Consider the following 21,244-nt stretch of genomic DNA (forward strand, 5'->3'; position numbering starts at 1 on the left):
CAAGAACGGGACTTTTCAAGCTACATAGGTTTTTATTTTTCTTTGAATAGTCACAGAGCAAATATCTTTCCTGCTAGCATGACAACATTCTTCCACCAACTCCAGAAAAAGGAACGACTGAAACAGAAGAAACTACAGGTTTCCAAAAATGAATTAAACTAGTTTCTCTGATCTTGTGAAGAGACCTCTAGTCACACTCTGGGAAAACGCTGGGGAGACTCATTTCACCCAGACTCGTCTTACCCGGTCTGGCTTTTTCTCTTTCTACCACCAGAAAGCCAAACTAAGGTATTTGAAATGGTCATGTCACTACCAGCTGGAAGAACTGAGGCGGGAGGAGGGGAGACTGAGACACACGGAATGTTTGTAACCCAGAGAAATGAATTAAATAAAGATTTTACAAGGACCTTTTAAAAAGGAAAGCAACAAGAGGATATGGGGAGCACAAGAGCCACAGATGAAAAGGAGAAAGGGGAGAAATGGCTCATCCTCCTTGGCTTTCAGTGGTGACACAACTGCTTACAGCCCCACCAGTTTGCGTATCAGGTCTCAGCAGTGAAAACAGCTGCACAGTTGGGAACTTCATGCAGCACCTGCCACCCAGTGCATGGCTTTCTGTACAGACTGGGGGATGTCTCCATATGAAGAGGGAAAAAGTCCTCTTCTGCTACCCAACAACTGTTAGCTGGGGCTTCTTTGAGCCCTCCCAACTCCTCTGTAAGTGCAGATGAAGAAGTGATCAGCAGAAACTGCCACAAGACAGAAAGGAGTGGAGAGAATGGAAAAAATGGGATGGTGCCTCAAAATAAAAAAAAAAAAAGTCATGGGTTCCTGCCAATTTTGTTTAACTCTCGAAAGACTCCAAAGGCAGTAATGCAGTTATTTCACATTACAGCAAAGCAGCGAGAGCACAAGATGGCAACCCTAAGTTTTGGAAATGAAGAGCTACCTGTAGCACAGCCCATGGCAATTACCCTATCATTTCCTTACAGCTCATTTTGAGACTATGACGTGTTCAGGAAGTAATTTTACAGCTAATCCTCTGTGTTACAAGTAAATTGGTTTCTGACACCTTTGCTGGCAAAGTAGCCCCTGGGGTGATTTTGAAGTCCTTAGAAGAGTTGTTAAAAGCAACTCTAAACTCCAAGAAGGAACCCAGACATTGTCATCATTGGTCCCTAAAGAACTACACCTTGTGAAGCAAACTAGGGATCAGAGCATTGCATCTTAACAATTTTTGCCTTGGGTTTGCTCAGTCTGGTCTATTTGACCTATCACTTTGGTCTATTCTGAACTAACTGCAGTGAAAATAAGGAATGTACTCTACTAGTTTGTTGAATTAAACCATGAAAATGGTGTGATATAAGAATTGTGCCCCACTCAAGGTTAGGCTTATGCGAGATCTCCTCTTACTTATCTACTTTATACAGTTGCGGAGAGAATAAATTTAATACGAAGTTAATGTCACTTTTTCAGTGACATTCTGCCAATAGCAAGAACAGTCCTCAGGACAGGAAAGCTGTTGACAGAGCAAGGGAAAGGAGGAACCACACATATAGTCCACTGGTTCTGGAAATTGTTGTTCTGCCTTTGTAATCTTCCAGAAAAAAAAAAAAAAGAAAAAAAAAAAGAAGAGGGGAGAGGGAAAGGAAAAAAAGGAGGCTTGTTCTTTGAATAGTGACTGTAATCAAGTTGTGTCACCATTGCAGCTTTTACATTACTGGCATCGTGCTTTGCAGGAAAAAGAGACCCACATACCTTTTGTTGCCAGCCGGACACAGTTGATTTTTGTTTCCTGAAAAAAAAAAAAAAGAAAAGAAAACATCAAGGGGTGCAATTTGTCCATCTACAATAAACATACATTCCTTTAAAAAGTACCTTTAAAAAGGTACTAAAACAAATAAGCATTTTTCTTACACTTCATCTCTGAAAATACCACCAACAGTTTTAGTTGCATAAAACACTCCATACTAATAGACTTCCCTACAGCTGCTTCTGTAACTGTTGAGAAGTTAAGAGTGACAACATGTTTTTCCACACTTCATGTGTGAGTGATGGGTCCCATGTAACTGCCTGATTAACTAATAGAATTTACCAGTTAAATGACCTGATCTGTAATAGGCAGAAAAGCCTTGGGTCAAAAGTACATGCAACTGTACATTTAATTTTCATGCACCATTACTGCAAGTTTTGCAAATTGGGTATTTATTTAAACACATGGCAAACAGACACCAAAGTAGTCATTTGAATATTTCAGCTCTCTGATATGTATGCGAAGCAAAACAGCATGCTGTATGGCTAGCTCTGCCAAATGAGCTATTCAAACACAACCCACACCACTGCAGTTTTTCATTGCAGAGCTGGGATAAAACCCAAGGCATTTGTTCAATCCACCTCAGAGCTTGCAGATCTGCGTAAACAGGAGTTTGGATCGGAACAGCAATGTTGTATTTGGCTTAACTAACAGCTCAAACTCAGCAGCCTTCTCAGGCCACCTCCATGAAAACACATCCTTTCTGGTGTCCACAGCTTCTCATTCGACAGCCCTTATTGGCATGGGTTGCTTCTGCCCAATGCACAATTGCCATCCAAATCTTAATGTGTTGCTTCAGTTAAAAAGCTGACTTTGTCAGGCAGTAATCTGCTGCAGGGTTTTCGTAGCACTTTGTCTTTACATGCTCTTGTACAAGTCTCAGGTGTAATGAATACTGCATAAGTTACCGTGTATAACAATGCTACATTAATATGGATGCTGTCTGTGCTCTGGAAACAACAGCCTAGCAAATGCACTGCTGAACACTTCATTCCATCCTCAAGCAGTAAGATGAATACTCTTTAAGTCTGAATTTGCTCTTGGAGAAAATCTGTTCCATCTGGGACAAATCCTCCTTGGCCTGAGCAGAAACACAGGGTCCCATTGTGCCTTTCTTCTCACGCTTATGTTGCACATAGGAAGGGGACAATTGCAGGATCCACACTGGGAAACACAAGAGCGATTCCCTCTCATCCCTTTCTATGCATTCCTCAAGACACAAGTCAGCCACACTGTCTGGATATAAGTAACACTGTGTGTAGTCTAAAAACAACAGAATATTCAGGACAAACTGTCCCTTTGTTGATCTTGCCTTCAAACTCTCTTAAGGAACTCCCGGATCACTGGGGACAAATCATGTCTATTAAGGACATCCTTTCCCAGCCATACAGCCCCCAGAGTAGGACTGAAGCACTGTTTATCCCAGTAAACCAGAGGCACCTCTCTTCCGTGCACTAACCCCTCTCTCCCTCAAAAATCAACTCCTCTACACAACCTGTACAACTGTCAGCATTACAAAGTCAACATAGCTGTACAACAGAGCTCCCTGTTCATCTCTGCCTCCTGTATAAACAGCTCGAATTGCCAGCTATTCTGGAAATCAAAAATCTTAATTACTAGAGATGATATATGAAGCAGGAAAAACATAGCTTTATTTTCAGAGCACAGTCTCAGCACATAATGCTGGGAATTACAAGACAGACAGATTCTGATGTAGTTTACAATCTAAGACAAGGTGACCTGGAAAATCAGTGATGAAAAATAAAATAAGTAAAAAATACCAAGATAGCATTTTTGCAGTCTACAAGTAGGTGGGCATTTGCTCACATTTCATTGTGGAAAATTTTCTTGTGTATTTATTGCTTTCTGCTATCTTCAAAGTGCAACAAAAAGCTAGAGAAATTAGTCAATGTTGAGAAAAGAAGAGGTGAGAAAACAAAAACTGATATCTTGTTAATGATGCTGTAACTGATCTCATTTGAGCATGTGCATATTCCTGCACATTACCCTCCTACAGGGTAATTTGAGAAGACAGGATGCAGTGTGTTCTGTTTGCATCTACAACTACTAATTGCTGCATTTAGCACAATCATAGTTATTAGAAGACCATGATCTGGCACTGCCAAAAGCAGGGGCAATCTATCACTAGAGGAACAAGACATCTGGACTTCAAAACTTCATTTCAAATTGCATTTTCTGAGAAGGAAAACACAAAAACCTGCACAGACACCAGAGGTCCAGCTACTAGGGATGCTTAAGTTTAAAGACTTGAACTTAGTCCATATTCATGATTAGGGCTGATTATTCCATTGATTTCCATTGATCACCTCATTGATCAACCCCCTGCCGATCTCTTTGGTGTCTCATAAAAATGAGATCTCTTTAAATTTACTCTATTTTTCTTTGATTGATGCTGAGAATTGTGAGTTTGTATGAACTTTTCTACCAAGAAACAGAATAATTATATACTCATTTTTTTCCAAAAAACAGTAAAACCATTTTCCCACGATCACATTTGTTTTGTCAAAAAGACTACTTTTTATTCAGAAAGGTGCTTTCCTGCCCACAGTAAAGTAAGATGCTTCTGCTTACACAATAGTAAAGCAGGAATAAACAATGTAGGTAATTCTCAATTATCCATCCAGACAGCTTAAAGCAATTATAAGAAAAATAACGAAATAAAGAGATAATAAAAAAGTTGTAACAAAACAAAAATAATTTCCCCAAATTTCAGTCTCCATGTTGTTTCTAAATGTTGTTTCAAACACTGTGATACCTAATTCCTATTTTATGATATCACAGAAGTTTTACAAGGCCTTATGTCTACAGCAGTCTTAATGATGACCCATGATCCTTCATATTCAGCATATCTGTTTCGTATTATGGGTGAACTCACAGGAATAATTCAGTTTAAGATCTCACTAGCATTACTACTTTGGCTTTATATCACTGTCAGGTTAAGGCAGACATTTTATATCAAAACAGTAATAGAACAATGTAGACATATTTTAACCAAGATCCTGGAATAGGAACACTGCATGAATACGTCCCTACAGCTCTTGATCCAACCTTCATTTTCCAACATGCTTCATATCCAGAAAGCTTTCTGCATATTAAGCCCATCTACATGTTTACTAGAACATATTTACATAAGTTTGTTTTCTGGAACTTACTTGCATATGAATAAAACATGATTACGGCATACCCTCACTCAAGGCTGAACCCTGGCTAAATTTTTAAGTCCATACACTGTGCACATAGACCATATGAGGCCTGTGTTTCAAAGCACTGGCAGACTGTTCCTGGAAGGCAGACCTGGACCTACAGTTAGAATGAGCTGGAGATGCTCTGAAGAGAGCACAGATTGTGCTGAGAGCTGGGTAAGCCCTCTCTGCCAATAGAGCTCATGCACACAGACTTGAAACTGCACACCATGAGCCTGTTTTAGCATCCCTCTGAATTTTCAAATTTTTTTAAAACATTCTTTTAATACAGTTTCTTTCTTTTTTGAAGCAAGGGAGCTGATGCTGTCTACTAATTACTTAGGTTCCTAAACGCACATTTCACTAAAGTACACTGGATGATAACAAGACAAGTTCTGCCTCTGTCTCTTCAGTGTCTGGATGGGAACAATTTTCTGCAAAAAAGGGCTATGAGGGCACCAGGACATATGTTTATGTGACAGCTGCGTCTTCACAACCTAAAAGGGCAAATGATTTTTTTTTTTCTTTTCTTTTAAAATGACAGCTTGCTGTTTACAGACTACAAACAACAATCAAAGAAGCAGAGCTTTTTCATCCATCTGTTTTCACACCCAGAATTTTTTCTTTCCTTTACTATTATGACGACTTTGCATTAGTTAAACAGTGCTTGCCTTGTCTGAAGAGCCACCTGCCAGCACCAGTGAGACCTGCTGTCCCCAGACATACCATGCGGGGCTGCCCTGCAACAGGCATAGTTTCATCAGGCTGCTCAAATCGGGGACAGGCAATTTTAACTTTTGCTGGTGCACAGACAAGACAAGTAATTACCAATCTCCTACTTGGCCTCAGTTTCAACTTTAGTTCCCCATGTCCCAGAGCTATACACAGAGCATGCTTGTTGGCAACCTGCTTCACACAGGCTAGAAACCATGGTTCTGTCTACTGAACATCTTAAGGAATTATTTTTTTGGTCCTCAGCAAACTTTGCCCAAGTTCAGGGGAGCTCTAGATCACATGTTTCTTTTTTGTCCCACCGAAGCCAACTGTTTGCTGTCTTTAAAATTAATCATGTGCATATGTCTCCGCAGGGTCAATGGACTCCCCTATAATTTCTATTGCCAGCTTAAGGAAACTGCTAGTTCTCCAAGGCACTAAGCAAAACCTAGTATTGCCTTTCCAATTATCAGTTATTTTTAGTATCCATGTCATTTGGAGAAGGGAGGCTTAACGAAGTGGTTAGGGCTTTTATTATTTACAATAGAAAATTATTTCAATGATATACAGTTAATCATTCAATACCCACACCTCTCAACCTCCTAAACGTAAGGTAGACTGGAGGAGGATTTTATTTACTCTCCAGAAAACACTCAGGTCCACATCCTCTGGCCCAAGATGGCCAACCAGATGTGGAAACAGGGGCTTACAAAGAGGGAAGTGCTTCCACAGCTGCTTTATTTCTGCCCGAGCAGCTCCAACATGAGATTAAGGAGTAAACATAAGTGAACAAAAACGTACATCTGAAATCCTACTGAACACAGAGCTCCTCAAAGCTCTTTAATAGTTCACAGAAGTAACGCAGGCGGCCTCAGTGCCACTTCATTCTTCAGAACACAGCTTGTGCTGAAGTACCTCACTGGTTTTTTTGTGAGCCATCTCCACAGGGATGAAAGCCACCTCTCTGCTGGCAGCTCTATCCCTACCTCCGAAATGTCCCAGAAGAAGAATGTTGTGTACTGTGAGTAGACCTGTCAGTATCTAGAAATCCAGCCTGAAGTCCCCTGATAATAATGAACTGCCTGATTGTGCATGTAGTACAAGTCATTAGAGAGGAAAAAAAATCAATAGGAATCTCTGTGGAGTCTATCATTCCCTCAAAAATAATATTCTCATTGATTCCTGTGGTGCTACTTTTCACAATTCTGGCCTGAAAACATCATTCACCTGTTGGCCCACCAGGCTGCAAAAGCAGCTGGCAGCATCCCCCACATCACCTCCTGCTGTGTAACAAAGGCTCCTGCCTCATCTCCCATTTCGAGGAAAAATGGCCAAGAGTTATTGATTGTAACTGTGCCATTACAGATTTCATTTTAACTCAATGAGTTAAAATGAAACTCCAGGAAGGATTTTTAGGAAGCTCTGGTTTCTGAGCTGCTCAAAAATTCAGGCAGGTTTCACATAGCAGCCAAAGAACTCTCCCCATTTGAGCGTGTTGCTGAATCACTAACCAGAGACTGTTGCCTACAATGACCCAGGTAAAGAACCTGGGGAAAATAAAACCTGCAACATTTAACTTTGATTATTAAGTCAGTATAAGGATAAGAGAGGATAAGGAGTAACACGGTGTTGCCACCCTGGCCTCACCTTTCAGAGGGATATACACTAAAAGGGCTGGTGTTTTAAAGGGGCTGAGCTCAGGAAGATTTTTCAGACAAGGAAAACTTCATGCTCTGTCACGCAGCCATCTGTAGCAGGTGGCACCAGGACAACCAGCAAACATCAGTTAACTACCTGGATGGCTGCAACAGCATGTGTGGAGATCCTGCCAGAGGATAGCGAAGCCAGTAGTCCGTTCTTCTTCCTGTGTCACTTCTCGTGCTAACTCTTTCTAACAATTAAACTGTAACTACTGGTTACAAAGCCTGCAGCTTCTGTTTCCTCTTTCTCTTTGTTCCCCTCTTACTTCAAACTCTGACACGTTTCAGCTCAGCATCTGGCTTTCAACAGTCCCTAGGAGGGAAATTCACACAATTTGGAAGCGTTTTGTATAACAAGGCTGAAAACCATTCTGTTTCACACATGTTCTATTTAGACCCCTGTCTGGAAGCAACACTACGTTGACCAAACTCCATGCAACTGTCCACAGAAAAGAATTCAGCCAGCGACAGCTATCTCATTCAAACTCTCAAACAAGTACAACATTGCACAAGAGAAGGCAGAAAAGCTCGTGATCTGATTTTGCAGCAATTTGCCACACTTGTTTTGCATCCAGCTGCTAATTATGTTCCTTTCACTGTAACAATCATGGCTAATGGTTGCAGATCAGATGAGAACAACAAATGAGCACAACCCTCCACATACAGAGAAGCTGAAACAATGCAGAACTCCTGTAGCACTTCTACCTCCTTCTGATCAAGCTTTTTGACCAAATACAGAACATTTCTTCAAATTAAGCTCTCCCCAGAGTCCTACATTTCCAAAGGAAGATGTTCTGGTTCACCGCACGAAGGTTTTTCATTGCAGATTCCAGGTGTGGAAAGAAGTTTCGTCATTCCACAACTGTCAGTGATTAATGAAACTATAGAATACCCTAATTAAAAAACAAGTGGCAATGTTCTGTTAAGTTTTTCATGTGCAAGGGAACCTAAGGCTATATTTTAATTGTGCTAAATCGTTACTGTTTCAGATTTTTTTCAGATGTGCAGTATCAAAAATGCCATGTTGCAGCCATAATTATTAGTAGGCTTTATGAAGACCAGCCAAAGCAGCTCAGGTTATGGACATAAGTGAAAACCCAGAACTCTTAAATACAAATTATACCTGTGAACAATTCTGGGAATGAAACAAAACTTATTATTTACAGGTGCTAAAGACTGGATGCAAATGAGACCCCTAATGTTTGAAATGTGGGGCTTAAGGATTTTATCAAGAAACAAAAAGTATCACAGCTACTCCTCTGAAGATCCATATTCCACTCTTGGACATTTCCTCTAGATTTTTTCCCATAGCACTGCATATCGAGGATATATAAGCATATACTCTACCGATACAAATTATTAACACAAGAGGCAATTTCTTGCTCAAACAGGAATTTGCTTTGTCTGGCAGGATACTTCTCATGCTGTCATAAACTGTGTATTGTTGCATACAGACTCTTTTGATTAACTTTTGCTTAAAAAGTCCTTTACAGTCTTGTGTTCCTATTAGAACGGTCCAAGCAAGTCATTCTTTTCTGAGTCCTTATCACCTTGTATGTAGAGAGTGTGAGGCAACCTGCCAGCTACAGAGATCCAGAAAAAGCAGGAACCACACATTAGCGCTGCCTTAATCCAGAATGCCAAGGGAAGCCTACATTTCCATTCATATAACCCATTTATGGCATATTATCTTGTACTTAAGCAAATAAAGTTTTTTCTTCCCTGGGGATCCATTCACTAGCAATTAACTATCACACAAGGGGGAACTAACTAGACACAGAGACACATATACATAGATTTCACAATTTCCTTTATAAAGGCAAATCCAAAATTGAATTAATTGAGTAGTGCTGGAAGGAAACTATATCGACTAGAAATGAAACCAAGGTGAAAAACAGCAGAGTATTGAAGAGATTTGTGCTTGTCAGCCACACAGCAGAAACTCTGCAGGAGAATGGTGATAAATGAAGGTAGTAAAACACCAAGATATGTTGTGAACATTCATTGGCATTGCTAGCCTGTTAAACGATGTATGGTCTCTGTGATGTGTGGCTGCGTTTTGGGTATAAAAGACACTATTCCCAAGTGGAGACCAAAGCCTACACCATTCACCTTTTTTCTAATTTTTCTCTTTCAGAGGTGATGTCTTAAAGAATATATCTATGTTTAAAGTTAGATTCATGAAAGCACTGGCAAATGTGCTAATAACAGACTTGGCTAGCCAACTTGGTGCCATGCTAATGCTCTAAGACTCTTCATGAGGATGGAGTGTTAAATTGTATCATGTTATGTGATAATGAAAAAACACTTAGGGGAGTGTTAAAGGGGAGGAAGGTGAATGACTGCTTAGACTGGATCTGGCCTAGACACTGTTAGCTGAACTGACTTAAAACTCTTCAGAGAGTTAAAAGACAAGGTCACAAACTATTCTAGGCTGGAATAGAAGAGGGAAAAGAGGCCTTCCCTTCTCCTACGATGAGATCTGTTGGGACATTATGTGTATGTCATTTGAGTCTGAAAACAGGGCAGACTATGTTTCCTGTGCAGTCTCCATTTTAAACTTAATATCACAGAGTAAGTATATGTAAAAATATAGTCCAGGGTATTCAAAAGGAGTTAGACAGACATGCATATAGTCCCCCCCTGCAGTACAGCTTACTCAAGCTGAAAATCTCAACCATAAGCGCTATTATAATGTGGCCAAATGCAAGCTACAAGGTAATCCAACTTCATAGCTTTTGGGTAGTTCTCATCTCATAATGTCTCCTCCAAAATCACAAGCACTGTGAACTGGAGACTATCAGGATATTGCAGTTACATCTTTTAAAAGCACAATAGCCCCTATTCTGACATTCATGCATATGCAAGGAAAAAAAGTCCAAATTCTAAGCAGTTCACTTTGGAAATCACATGCCAACATGTGCCTTTACAGAGTATGGCTCCCCAACAGGTTCCTCATTGGATCTAGGCATCAGAGAGACTTGAGTGAAGGACAACTAATGGCATGTTTAATTATCATCAAATTTCTGGAAAAGAGTAATAATGAGGAGGAGTTAAACTGGCATCCAATGGAGAAGGAAGGAGAAAGATGAGGAGGATAGACAGAGGTGGTCATATGTACAGATCCAGTTCAATTTTCTCTGCACTTACTCCATTTGCCTTGCTAAGAGCCTGGAAGTATATGCTGTAGCTTTTCAGGGGAGAAAGTGGAGCATTCCAGTAGCCGTTGTAGGTTTTGTTGTCTCCCACTGTGAATGGCTGTGTGACAGGCAGGTTGATGGGTTTCAGCTCAGCTGCAAAGTAGTGTGGTGAGTCAAGACTGGAAGCGTTCTTGTAGCTCACTGGTACAGAGAAGCATTCAATGATGTCTGCAGCTCTCCGTGCTTTCTGCAGCTTCTCCTCCTTGACAACAAGTTGATAGACACTAGGACGGAGAGAGGAAGGTAAGATTAGAGCCCCAAGAGCCTTAAATATCAAGAATAATATCCAACAATAAAAGTGTAAAGCAAAGTAAGAAATACACAGCTAGGGCATCACAGCAAACACAGTTCTTGGCACACCAGTAACGGTGGCAGTGGCCACTGAAAGTTACTGTGTGGGCAAGGTGCTGATCACTTGCTCTGTTGATTTAGTTGAGTTAATCAAGATACAGCTTGGTGAAAGTCAGAATAGATTTCAATCATGTCACTCTTTGGGAAAAGGAGTAACTAATAAAATATCCAGTATATAATGAATTTTTAATGTGCTGAATATTAGAAAGCAGATGCTTTCTTCTTTAGCCACCAAGTTGAAACACGAACTGTTTGCTTGGGCCAAATGGTGATTGTGGTAGAGGAGAGCATTAGCAGGTGGCAATGGTGTCAGATCCCTTTTGAAACAGTTTCAGGGTGCAAGAACCAGTTTAGATCAAAAAGATTCTCACATCTTCTAAGAACGTAACTTTTTTTGGCCCTCCCTCACATCTCTTTTGGGGATATATCCTGGGATGTAGAATTCTCTAACAATTCCTGATGGCAAGTCTCCACCTACCTTACATCACTAAAAGGCTAGCTTATATACTGAGTGGGTGGCTTCATAGCTTTCCCAATTAACTTTTGTTTCAGGAAACAACAACTCCTCATATTCTTTCCAACTCTATGAAATGTTAATCCTTTTCGATTCCTGCTAAGTTTTTGGCCTCTGTGATATGTAATAGCAATCTTGTTATTTCTAGCTTACTCTTTCAGGCTCAAAGAGGTTGCAAGGCATTTAAATGCACTCTGCTTTTTTTTTTTTTTTCCCCTCAGGCAGTTAACAAAGCCCTTAAGTTCAATGCTGCTATAGCTGCAGCAGGTTTACTGTCTGCTTAACACCACTTACCCATTTGACAAAGAAAGATACCACTGCAGTCATTTTACTTTTTGTCAGGATATTCACATGTGCTGCCCTCACCTGTCTGTGTGAGACTGGTCTTTTGTTTAGTTAGACAGGGGAGATCGATTAAAAGATTGGAAACAGCCAGCAGTGTATCATTCTCCCGGCTTTCACAGGCTCATTGTTGCAGAAAGATTGGTCTGAAAAATTTCTAGCATAGCAATAGCTCATCAATGGTTCTGTGGGAAGTGAAGTTCTGGCACCTTCAGCAAGCAGGAGTGAAACAAAACCTAGTTCATGCTTCTGAATTAACTGTTACTTCAGGTCTGCGGGTTTCTGGCAGTCTCACCATTAACAATGAGGTGGTCAGTGAATCACTTGGCAATCATTTGGCTCCCACTGCTAGACAACAAAACAACTAATCTTTACAAGTACAACCAATTTATGAATTGCTCAATATTGAAGTCATCCTTACACAAGCTGCTACTAGCGTTTGCTAATACAGCAGGAGCACCCACCACATGTACGGACTGCAGCCTTTAATGATGTCCCGTCAGCATTTTGGAAAACTTTCCTCAATCCTACAGTTCATTGGAGGCTTTAATAAAATATTTTATACCTTCTCTGATATTTATTTTATGATTCTTAAAAAGGTAGGCAGGTTTTCCAGCAACACTGTAAGTATTTTTATTGAGGACGTAGTGGGAGCTGTAAGAAAAAGCCTGTTTAACATAAACCCACTCCTCAGCTTAGCAACAGCAACTTTTAGCTTGCCATTTTGGACACTGTTTACTAACAGACTAGCTGCAGATTCTTATTCTGACCTTTCTCTCTGGCAATAATAATCTACACTACTGGGAAAGTTTGTCATTTTGTGCATCAGTAATGTGCAAAATTAGAGCTGACACTTCTATGGGCATTTGCCACATGCCTTCTAACCTAAAAATTCTTGGTTTCTATTTTATCCAATCCCAAACACTTGTATTTTCTGATTATAGAAAATGTTTCCTTTATGCATCTACATAAATATATACATATAAATATATATTAACCTCCTTTCAGCCTACACAGAGGCCAAGGGTTCCCTCTTCCTATCCCCCTAGCCCTACAGTGTCCAAAGGGTGATACTCATTCTCTTGGTTATCCCACTTGCAAGCAATGAGCCTATATACTTGTCTGTCTTTGGAGAAGGGGAAGCTCCCAGGGACATGAATTGCTAGATAACTGAACTCTTTCCTTAATCATTAGAGGACATATTTACCTCTGAAGACATTCTCAGTTTCTCCCTTGACAATTCTAATATATGCTGCACCAGTATAGGCACTCTTTTTTTATCATGAGTGAGAGTTTTGATATATATAGAATCATAGAATCATTTAGGTTGGAAAAGACCTTCAAGATCATCGAGTCCAACCATCAACCATGCCCACTAAACCATGTCCTGAAGTGCCCTGTCTACGTGCTTTTTGAATACCTCCAGGGATGGTGACTCCACCACTTCCCTGGGCAGCCTGTTCCAATACCTGACAACCCTTTCAGTAAAGAAATTTTTCCAAATATCCAACTTAAACATCCCTGCTGCAACTTGAGGCCATTTCCTCTCATCCTATCTCCAGCCACCTGACAGAAGAGACCAGCACCCACCTCACTACAACCCCCCTCCAGGTAGTTGTAGAGAGCAAAAAGGTCTCCCCTCAGCCTCCTTTCCTCCAGACTAAACAGCCCCAGCTCTCTCAGCCGCTCCTCAGAAGACTGGTGCTCCAGGCCCCTCACCAACTTGGTTGCCTTTCTCTGGACACGTTCCAGCACCTCAATGTCCTTCCTGTAGCGAGGGGCCCAACCTAATAACGGATACTCTTTTGCCTGTATTCTTTCACATTTTCACTTTCCTACTTAGCCATTAACGCACTTCTTCCTTTCACAGGGATAACTCACTCTTTTAATGACCTAAAATTTTATTTTTAATGTTTATTCTTTTGGAATAAATTGAGGTGTCTCTGGAAGCACAACAGTACATTCATGAGCATTGAACTGAAATGTAATAGATGTCCCATTTCTGTTCAAGTTAAAACCCCATTAATCTCCTGCTCAAATACCATCTTCTTTCCTATGAAACAAGTATCTGAGCTAGCACTGCTGTCATTGTTCCCTCCGTCTAAAAAACCTACTCTGGTGAAACAGGATGAGTGACTGACTGCTTTCTTGGCATTTTTTTCCTTTATGTCCCAGCTCACACCAACTGACACAGCACATTCATCTCTATGTGCTTTACCTGTTGGACTTGGTGACTGTCATCCTCCAGCCTCACTCTCTTTGAGTCTCAGCTATTTGGTAGCGGTCAAGTGGCTACTCTCAAAGGAAGTGGTCAGGTGGCCAAGAGCATGGCTGATTTCAAAGACTACTCTGTATTGAAGATTATCTCTCTGAGAAATTGTTTCCTTATCAAATGATTACTCTGGGTCTCACCTTCTGATATTTTGATCCCAGTATTTTGATCTGTCTAGACCCTCCAGAAGTGCAGGATTCACAGTTCACCCCTAACTAGTACACAGACTGGTACAGTCTCATTTTCTTTTTTCTTCTTTTGTGCCATATCTTTGTTTTTCAGGTTATGCTCTTTTCCTCATGTTTTGTTTTTACCTAGGAGCAGAATTTTCCTCACTGCTTTTAGGGCATTTTCAGAGATCAACTTCTCTGCATTAACCAGTGGAGTGCTTCCACACCCAGCACCATCAGCATTAAGATGCTCTCATAACTGTTCGCTTTTTAATTGGAGCAAAAAGCCAATGATTCTACATCCAGATGAAATTCCTGTGGGAATTCTGAGTAGCAAGCATGCAATTACCCACCGTGAAGTTTGGCCAAACCATCTGCATTACTGCAACAATTCTCAAAAGAGTAAAAGTAATTCAACTTTGCTCAGAAGATGATAACTTTCCATGATACATTATGACCCCTAAGATAGCAGTCAGGCACTAACTCAAAATAAACTCAGTGAGTAGGATCTGCCCTTTTGGCCTGCAAAAGCACATCTCTCTTTCAGTGCTGAGCAGGGTCAACCATTTGCAACTTGTTACAACTGACAATTTTGTAATACACAGCAGCGTGATTACAATCAAGGGAAAGGAGGAGTAGTCTTCCAAAAAGAAGTGCTAGAGGGAAGAAGAACAAAGTGGACAATAGAAATAAGGAGGAGATACCCAAACTATTCTAATACCTCTTATTCTAGCTACCAGGTAGGCAGTAACATGGATTTCCTGGGGCTCTCCCCATCTCAAGCTTCAAAGCTACTGCTTCCAGCCAGTATCAGCTAACACTGCATTTGCACACATCAGGAATCAATACATCAGTTGCAAATGCCCAGCTAGATAAAAGAAAGTTTCAGTGTCATACACTGAAATTATATTAAAAGAGACAACAAAAGCAGAGCATTAAAACTCCCAATGCTATATAACTTCAGTGCCAATAAACTAAAAGATGATACAGTAAAACTAACTACTACTTTTCAATGTTTAATATTCAGCCACATTTGCAAGCACTGCAATCAAATCCACACATGTGCATGCTGCAGGGCAATAGAAGCAGAGCTCTTGCGTTCCTAGTGCTAAGCTACTCCACCCCACCTCACTGCAGCCAAGTAACACTGCTGTGCCCATAAACGACAGGAAAGGACTGGTTCCCAAACATCCATAAGCTGTGCTCTCCAGAGAGCTCTCTAGGGATTCTAAAATCTGGGCTACTAACCAAATGCCTGACTTCCTAGAAGGCTGGGGAGCTGACTGCCCTGTTGTGCAGCTGCACACTCCCAACACTGGGCTCCTTGATAAATTTCACAGGTCTTAGACAAATAAAGCCACATTACTTTAATAGAAGCTTTTTAAAGTTTTTGACAGCTCCATTCTAAATCACTGATAAAAGCACCAGCCATAATGGTCACCGCAGCACAAATGTTGTCTGCAGAGGAAGAAAATGTGCTCTTATCATCATCTACAAGGTAATCTTTTAAATGATGAGTTCTTTATTCAGTGTAGAAGCACAAGTGTGGATAATCAACATTCCAAATCGCAGCCCATTTCTGTGCAACTGAGATCTCTCTAAGCGCTGTTAGATTTCTCCTTCCCCTGCTCTTGATTTCTTTTCATGCTGCTTGCAGCACAATTTGAGAAGGGACTGAGGAAGTGCTTGTCCACAGATCCAGCCATGTATTTAGACCAGCCTCAAGTTCTGGATGTAGGATGTGCGTGAATGTGGAGGGCAAAAGCTGAGCCAGGGCTTTCCATAGAGCATTCAACATCTGGTTGGTGCACTTTGGTATTCTGACATGATACTTATCAACAAGGTAAAATCTTAACTATACCTTTTCATACCTGATAATGGTATGGTATGAAAAGGACTATAATTTCTTTGTAACCTTACAATGATTCCTGTGCTGGTTTTGGCCAGGATAGAGTTAATTTTCTTCACAGTTGCTAGCATGGGGCTATGGTTTGGATTTGTGCTGGAAACAGTGTTGATAACACAGGGGTGTTTGGGTTACTGCTGAGCAGGGCTTACACAGAGTCAAGGCCTTTTCTGCCTCTCACCCCACCCCACCAGCGAGGAGGCTGGGGGGGCACAAGAAGTTGGGAGGGGACACAGCTGGGACAGCTGACCCCAACTGACCCAAGGGATATTCCAGACCACAGGACATCATGCTGAGCATATAAAGCTGGGGGAGGAGGAAGGAAGGGGGGATGTTGGGAGTGATGGTGTTTGTCTTCCCAAGTCACCGTTAGGCGTGATGGAGCCCTGCTTTCCTGGAGATGGCTGAACACCTGCCTGCCCATGGGAAGTGGGGAATGAATTCCTTGTCTTGCTTTGCTTGCGTGTGCAGCTTTCACTTTCCCTATTAAACTGTCTTTACCTCAGCCCACGAGTTTTCTAACTTTTACTCTTTCAATTCTCTTCCCCATCCCACCAGGGGGGAGAGAGCAAGCAGCTGCATGGGGCTGAGCTGCTGGCTGGGGTTAAACCATGACATTCCCTCACCTGACTTATTAAAGCTTAAAAGAAACAATGCTTCTGCAGCTTAGGACTCCCTCTGGACCAATTTTGGTATTAAATTTTCTTAAATGTATCATATAAAGATTTCATATATTTTCATTTAATTTTAATATTTAACACATAAATATATTATCAGCCATACATTATTTCCAATAATATTTTCTCCTGGGGAACAAAAATAAGTGGCAATTAGTACAGCCGGATCTCGCAGTGCATTTTTTAGCAGATTATTGTGAGCAGATTTTGCAGTTCACCCTACAGAGAACAGCAACTTCTCATTTCTAGCTCAAATGAACACATTACTTTCAGAATAACTGTTTGATAGGCTACAGGAAATAAGATATTACCAAAGGGTAGAGGTTTCCTTATTAATAGTTATTTTAATTCAAAGAAAGAAGGACAAAAAGGGCAAATGAAGTAAGGATGGAAGAGACTTGCATCTTCTAATAGCTGTGTCATCTCAGATGGTAGGCATGTGGGATGTAGTAGCTGACATGGAGCTGGACATTGAATTTCTATTGTTGCACCTACTCTGTGGAATTAACAAATTCAACACTTTTGAAAAGGCTATCCAAAAACATGAAAATCAAACCCAAATACTATCTGACCAATCCACGAGAGTTAATGCTGCACAGAGGTGAATAAAAGGCATCCGGTGCATGTGAACAGGTTAAAAGCTACAATAATTACAGGGGCCAACAACCAATTCAGCTTCTTTTCTCTTATTTACAATGCAAACATTGTTAAGAATCATGCTCTTAAGACCATAAGAGTATTGTCAGCATAGTGGTTCATACCCTCGGCAAGCATCACACACAAGCCCCAGATAGCGAGTGTTGATTTCCTACTGCAGAGTTCTGCAACAAACTACAGAAACCAGATATAACTTCAGTCATCAAACACCAGGCTTGCCCACTGGAAATACACCCTCAGACCTGTTCCCCTGGACGTTATTTAAGTATGGCAGTCCTGATACCAGCCAATTTTTTTTTTTTTTAAGAGCTCATTTTTAACAGTTAAGTCACAGAATCCAGGCTACCGATACTTAACATTAGCTTTTTTATTATCTGGTTTTCCTTTTAACTTATGGTCCCATTAAATTTGGTTGAGCCAATGTAAATATATTTGTATATATCCATGAAGGTTCATCACCTTTATTCTGGCAGCATAGAGCCATCTCCCACGATACTGGAATGGGAGAGGGCTTGATGTGTTGCCTGACACTGACATTTAGAATTCACATTAGCTATTGAATGTGCATATGCTTGTTTTACAGCCAAGTTGATTTCAGTGATGCAAACTGAGACAGAAGAGTAGCATCAACATCTTTATTTTCTCTTTCTTAAAGTTATCTAAATAAAAGCCTGAATTCTGCCACATAGACAATAAGAAATAAAATAATGGGAAATTTGAGGAAATATAATAGGGATGGAAGCTAGAAATATCCTATAAAAATTTGTCAGTACTCTATAGAGCTCAGTCTAAAAATTGTGAAATTAAACAGTAAATGAGATCCTTCTTACAGTGTGTCTCCAGCCCTCCCATGAACTTGCACAGAAGGGATTTTGTAAAAAATTCAACCCAAAACCACTAAACTCGAAAAAAGATTTATATAACATAAATTCTACTAAAATTTACAAGAACTAAATGGCTAACTGCCATGAAGCCTGATGCTGAGACTCGCTGTTCTGAGCACACATTGCATCTACAGCACCACTTTCCTTTGGCAATAATGGGGAGTATTTCCTCACCAGGCTCCTCCTGCAATCCTATAATCAAATGTTCAGGCATTCAGGATCGACTCCACAGACAGTTTCCAAGTTCATAAAGTTTTCTGGCTTCAAATGGGTGCCAATATATTCCTGAGAATTAAGTTACCTACTTCACATGTTCTAAAAGATCACCCTTAATATCTTCAATAGTACCTTTAATCAGAAGCTCTGAAACTAATCTACAAAACATAATGAACTGAGTTTCACAGCCACCTAGGATGTACATACAGGACCCAGTGCACTGTTCTGCAATTTTCTGTCATTTAAGAACTGATTCAAATCCCATTAAAATCAATTAAAGATTGCTACTATTCCCATTATGCTTTGGAACAGCTCCATGCAGAATACAATATGCTAAAGTTAAGGTTAGCTTTCAATAAACTTTTTTATGCAGAAAATAGGAAAAAAAGGAGATTGTTCTGCAATGTCATCTTCTGGAATATGCTTGGCTATTTCAAACATTCAAAAACTAGCCCATTACGAATATTAGGCTGCACTGTCATCAATCAGCTTGTTCGCATCTGCAAAGTAGTCACAAAAATAAAGCTTATAATAGTGATGCTACTCAAGGAAATAGTCTCTCATATTTCAAAATTATTCACAGCAGATCCTTCATTTTGAAGTTATTTTTGTGTGTTCTTTTAACATTCATTTAAATTAACCAACTCTTCTAGTACATTCACTGAAGTTGAAGAATACCAACAAAGTATCCAAATTCAGCCAAATTTGTAAAAATGGCATAGAAAGAAGAGATGGTAATTACTGCCATTGCTATGAAAAAAACCTGCTGAGAAAGAGCCAATAATAATGTAATCCATTTAATCAAGAAGGCTGGTAAGAGTCTCTTCACATTTTCTTCTACTTCATATTCAGTTCAGTAGTCTAGATTTACTACCAAGGCATGTTGTACCCTGAAATTCATGAAACAAAGGGTAACGATTTCACACTTGGATAATACTATCTGGAGTTGGAGTTTTCACATGGGCATTCTCTAATCGCTAAAATTTCAAGCTTTGTTAAATTTCTATAGTGATTGAAATGGGCTCTAGATAAAGTAAGAAAGTTTAAAGACTGCATGCTCCCTGTATAGAAGAGAGATATGGTCCTGTATTCTCCCCAGTCAGTATCAGTAACTGTGATGTGCTGCCTGTGGGACAGGTGGTGGGATCTCTTTAAGGAATTGTGCACTCTGTCAAGCTTTTAAAAAAAAAAAAAAAAAAAAAGGGCAAAACCAAACAAAATATTTGTATTTGTAGAAAAGCATCCTGCCAGCATCACTATATCAAATGCTATCTTTGGCCAGAATACTTTGTCCGAAATTTCTTTGCAGTCATATTGCAGCATTACAGAAAATTCCCACAACTGACTGAAAAATGAAAAATCTATTAGAAAGTAGCCAGGTTTTTTGCTTTTGTTTGTTGTTGTTGTTTTGGTTTTGTTTTTTTTTTTTGTAAAAAAAAGTGGTAATGTCAAATGTAATGTCACATGGCCTCAGATCCTACATGGGTAGACTTTTATCCTGACAGACCTCTGAGGTACAATGCATAATTACCCCACCATTGCAGATGTATAAAGAGTGGCATGGAGAAAATTCAAGGAGTGACTTGCCCAGTATCACACAGTATCAGCTGTATGTAAACAAATCCCCACATTCTTGTCCAATATTCCTACTTCCACCCACCAGCCAATATGTCCTGTCTAATGGAGTCTGGAGTTTCCAGCCTGAACACATGCTAATCCCACAAAGTCTTTCAAAAAGACAAAATTTAAAAAAAATGCTATTTCTGGGCATGACTTGAGATGTGACCTGCAGAGATGAAGGAGGAGCAGACAGCAGTGGGAAAGAGAGGTGTTCTGGAGACTGCCTCTTTCTCAGAACTGCACCGCACAAAAGACACAACAGATTGTCAAACTTCCACCAACACCAGTAACAATGTTGTGCCAATAAGCAGGTGTAATGACGGTTTAAATAAACAGCTGTGTGCGTGTGCCCATCTAAACACCTGTGTGTGTGCACATATGTGTGTATCTATACATAAATACATATACTAAAATTAGTGCTTCCAACCTCATAATGATCCACTCACCATTACTACTCTTCTGTGAGTGACTAATGACCACATCTTTCCAAGGAAGGACACCTATTGAAAGAAATCTAAAAATGCAAATATTCCCATATAGTTCTGAGCAAGTCTAATCATCCCTGCAGTGTTTGTGCACAGCAAACAGCAATGTGGTAACACGCACAAATTAAGTAGTTGTCAAAAAGACAACTGTATTGACAGTCAGTATTTACTTACCAAAAAGAAGGATTTGTGTGCTTAAAAGCCCATTTTCCCCAGCTGTATCATTTGGTCTAATAAAAGATGCTATCCATACTCACAAAATTACCTCCTTTCCATCCCCAGACCACCAGAACACTGCTACTGCATCTATTTACTTGTATTATATGTGCATCATTCTTTTAAATGCTTTAAATTCTCTCAGTTTAATCTTGGAAATAAAAATTTTAAAAAAGAAAGAAAAAAAAATAAAGAACCGGAGGGCATTTCAAAGCTCTGTGTTCCATTATCTCAGCCATCTCCATAAGCCTGACCTGGCTTGCAACACAGATTAGACATAATAGCTGCTGTTTCCCAGTGGAAC

At 40.1% G+C, this 21,244-nt stretch overlaps 1 protein-coding gene across 14 annotated transcripts in view; it reads right to left on the reverse strand.

Annotated features, from left to right (window-relative positions):
- Positions 1-21,244, reverse strand: part of PTPRT (protein tyrosine phosphatase receptor type T) — a 507,468-nt gene that overhangs the window by 91,143 nt on the left and 395,081 nt on the right. For all 14 annotated transcript variants that reach the window (XM_030008888.1, XM_030008884.1, XM_030008894.1 and 11 more), the window contains exons 12-13: positions 10,581-10,854; positions 1,759-1,795 (exon numbers count right to left, since the gene is read on the reverse strand). In XM_030008888.1, the coding sequence (XP_029864748.1) occupies positions 1,759-1,795; positions 10,581-10,854 (311 nt within the window). The remainder of the gene's footprint in view (positions 1-1,758; positions 1,796-10,580; positions 10,855-21,244) is intronic.

The sequence above is a fragment of the Aquila chrysaetos genome, chromosome 3, assembly GCF_900496995.4.
Source record: "Aquila chrysaetos chrysaetos chromosome 3, bAquChr1.4, whole genome shotgun sequence".
Lineage (NCBI taxonomy): Eukaryota > Metazoa > Chordata > Aves > Accipitriformes > Accipitridae > Aquila > Aquila chrysaetos.